Below are 3,586 nucleotides of genomic sequence, written 5' to 3'. Positions count from 1 at the left end.
CTGAAAGGACAAGAAAGGTGCAATGAGTGGACTGTTTCATCATGTACTGGGTACCCAAACTTTAAACAGGTCAGGAAAGGTTCTGTCCTCTGTCCTGTAGCTCTCTTGTCTGCATGTCAATATGTTTATTAGTTCCCTCAGTCCCTTTACAGTAACACAGTTGTAAAGTTCAGCCCATTATAATCTGTTATAGAAATATTCAGATCCTTTACTTAAGCAAAGTAGAAATACTACAATAGAAAAATACTTTAAAAACCTGAAGTAAGTACAGGCATATTATCAGGGAAATAGATGGAGTACTTTATTGCAGCCAAAAGGAAAATTAGAATTAAAGTATCTAAACCAAAACTACTCTTTACACATGTAAATGTGAGCATTATATTATTATATGATATTTGAGCAGTATAACTATTGTATTAATGTGTAAGTAGCTTTTACTTATAGTTGATAGCTTCTATAATGAATATAGTAAAATAAATGCATGTTTAAATTTGTATGAATCTGAGCTTTGTGTGTTTGATCTATATATTTAGATTTAACATACAAACTACAATACTAATGGTAATACTCAAGTAAAATACAAGTATCTAAAATGTGTAGATTTATTCAAGTACTGTATTTAAATAGATTCCATCACTGAGTCTGCTATACTAAATCACAAAAATAAGACAGTAAAAACAGTAAACCACAGACCCCCACCAAGGCCACTGTCAAACATCATACACCGGACTTGAGAGGAAAAACATCAAATTCATAGTAAATGATCCAGATCTGCCCCATAATTGAAGGGGTTCCTCCCTGGCCAATGCTCCTTCCCTCCACCAAGGTAAGTGCAAATCGGTTCAGTAATCTTTGCATAATCCTGCTGACAAATAAGCAAACATGGGTGAAAACAGAATCACCTGGTCAGAGGAAATGAATAAAGAGAAGAAAGGGCACGCCCAATTGAGGAACAACTTCATCCTCATATTTTAATAATCTCTCTCTTCCTGCCTGACAAAAGGAAATTACTTGTGAAACGGAGGTGTCAAGATTTCCTAACCAAAACAAACACAAAATGTGATAAGCGGACTTATGTTGCCTTGCGCAACTCCAGGTTTCCTGTAATGTGGCTGTAGTACAGGAAGGCCACACACTTACCAGGAAGATCAAAGAGATCATATGTAGTATCATCAGTTGATCTGCTTGTTTACCTGGCACTGACGAGTCTGTCAGGGGTGGAGGAGGAGGGCTGACAGGAGCCTGAGTGCTCTTTGCCTCGTGCAGCCAGTCAGTTGGAGTCTGAGGGCCCACTAGGGAGGTCACCCCATGGCCCTGCTTCCCTCTGCCACTGGGGGAGGCAAATGTGACATCTGGGAGACTGTTCCAGGGCTCCACCAACAGTTTAGTATCAACCAGGTTCTCCTCAGGCCACCCTGACTCCAGGGGCTGTACAGTTGGTACCTCCACTGTCTGTACTGTGAGTTCATGCTGGGAAGCAGAGGATGAGCTCAAATCAGACACATTATATCTTTATATTCTTGAATGTAATCTTAGCAGAGACATAACCAGGTGGATGTTGTGTCAGATTTCTGCAGCAATCTGTCCAGACTACCTCAATTGGGAATATTCATGGTCCCCAGAGGATGATTTTGTGGTCCCTGTTTTCTTTTTTCTAGTGTCATCCAGCCAAATCCCCCTTGATAGTATCTCAACAGATAATGGACTTGATTTGTAGAAAATTTGCTGTGGGCTCATGGTGCCCATAGGATGAACCCTAAGGTTTTCAGTGACACGAGATCTCCTCTTGTACGGATAATATGATCACATTTGATCAACTCTTCAGACTGTCAAGTATCCATCATATAGTGTTGGATATCTGTTGGCTGAGGCCCACTGGTGGGCCCCAAACGTATTACAAATCATTTGCAAAACAGTACAGTTTTGGTGAAGAGATGTAATTATTAAAAAAAAAAAAATAGAAATCATTTTTAGATGTTTTAAAACATAATCTTTACATTAAAATGTTGAAAAACTCTGTTATTGTTTTTTTTTTTTTTTTTCACTGTGATAAGACAATGATAGAAACTTTTATGTTGTCACTGCTAGTACACATCATATACTTGTTTACTATCTCAGTCTGATTGCAAACTAAGAGATTACATCCATGGTAAATCTGCAGAATCTAAACGGTTAGCTGGTCAGCAACAGGAATTTAAAAGGAGTTAAAAAGAGTCAGAGACAGAGGGTGAATCAAAAAGTGATCTCTCCCCCGTCAATCAAAAAAGAAAAATGGATCTTCTCCTGTCAGTTCAGTCCTGAATGTTCGATTGTTATCCTCAAAATAAACAGTGCTCTGAGAACGTATTTGGCCTCTGTATTGTTACGTGGTCGGATGTGGGCCATGAGATTTTCAAGTGGAACGTGAGCTGTTTGTCATGTTCACAATGTTAGCTTATGTTAGCATGCTAACATTTACTAATTAGCACTTAACTCAAATTGCAGCTGAGGCTGTAGTGTTTAGTATTTAGTAATTTAACTAATAAAAGATAAAAAACTGATTAATTGATGATGGTGCGAGAAGAAAAGGGAAAAACAGAGTTATTATATTTCACCCAAAACTTCATGGCAATCCATTCAGTCATTGCAGAGACACTCAAAACTAAAAATGTCAACCTCAGGAGTGCAGCAGAGGAAAAGTCAGGGCATCACTAAAGTCAGTAGGGTTGATCCTCTGAGGGCCATGAACGTATGTTGTCAGTTGTTGAGATATTTCAGTATGGACCAACAAACTGACCAACACCCATGTCACTAGAATGGCTAAAAAGACAGTAAACACCATTTTTAATAGATATTTCATACAAAAATGTAATGTTTTTAAATGTCTTAATGAAAACTCACACAGGCAACGTTCATGTATAAGATAACCCTGCGATAAAGTCACATAGAGCTGTTGGCCTGTGAGTGGCAGCAGCAAGGAAGAACACCTGCCCAGTGCTGGGGCTACATGGTTCGCCTCCATCAGTGATGTAAGCCTGGTCTAGCACCCCTAAGAGTCTATGACTAAATAATGAGTCCCCATGCCATTGAGTAGAGATGAAACAGTTACTGGTTTCACACTAAATCATGGTAAAAATACCAGACGATTAATAATGCCGTTTAAATTTTACTATCACTATAACAGTGGTTAATTTCTGTGGTTAATTTTAAATCACGTTAGGTACTGTACAGCATCAGCCAGCAACAGTCTCCTATGCTTGGCAAGCAATGTGCATTCTAATACCTTTTCACACCCTTTTTTAAACAAGGGTAAAGGACACACAACAAGCGATGTCATCACTTGCAATTAAGGAGCTCACACACAGACGCAGGGAGAAACAGTGAGCTGCTAGCCGCTGTGCAAACTGGTAAAACATATCCATCGTGTCTCAAAGCCGGGTTGATGCTCCTGTCAATGTGAGGCACTTTGATCTGTGATTGTGTGTTTTTGAAACTTATTTCAGGGCTGCAGTTCACTCTTTCGTCCCTTAGCAGTATATCTGTGGTGTTTCTGGTGTAACAGCACCATGCTGGACAGGTGACAATAGGTGGTAATACATTTTCTATT

General features: G+C 39.2%; 1 protein-coding gene across 1 annotated transcript in view; it reads right to left on the bottom strand.

Annotated features, from left to right (window-relative positions):
• col28a1a (collagen, type XXVIII, alpha 1a) overlaps positions 1-3,586 on the bottom strand; it is a 34,741-nt gene that overhangs the window by 2,883 nt on the left and 28,272 nt on the right. The window contains exon 33 of the mRNA XM_056399628.1: positions 1,194-1,470. Within this exon, the coding sequence (XP_056255603.1) occupies positions 1,194-1,470 (277 nt within the window). The remainder of the gene's footprint in view (positions 1-1,193; positions 1,471-3,586) is intronic.

The sequence above is a fragment of the Seriola aureovittata genome, chromosome 16, assembly GCF_021018895.1.
Source record: "Seriola aureovittata isolate HTS-2021-v1 ecotype China chromosome 16, ASM2101889v1, whole genome shotgun sequence".
Taxonomy (NCBI): domain Eukaryota; kingdom Metazoa; phylum Chordata; class Actinopteri; order Carangiformes; family Carangidae; genus Seriola; species Seriola aureovittata.
Note: the sequence above shows the minus strand (reverse complement) of the source record. Positions and strands in the feature narration are given on the sequence as shown.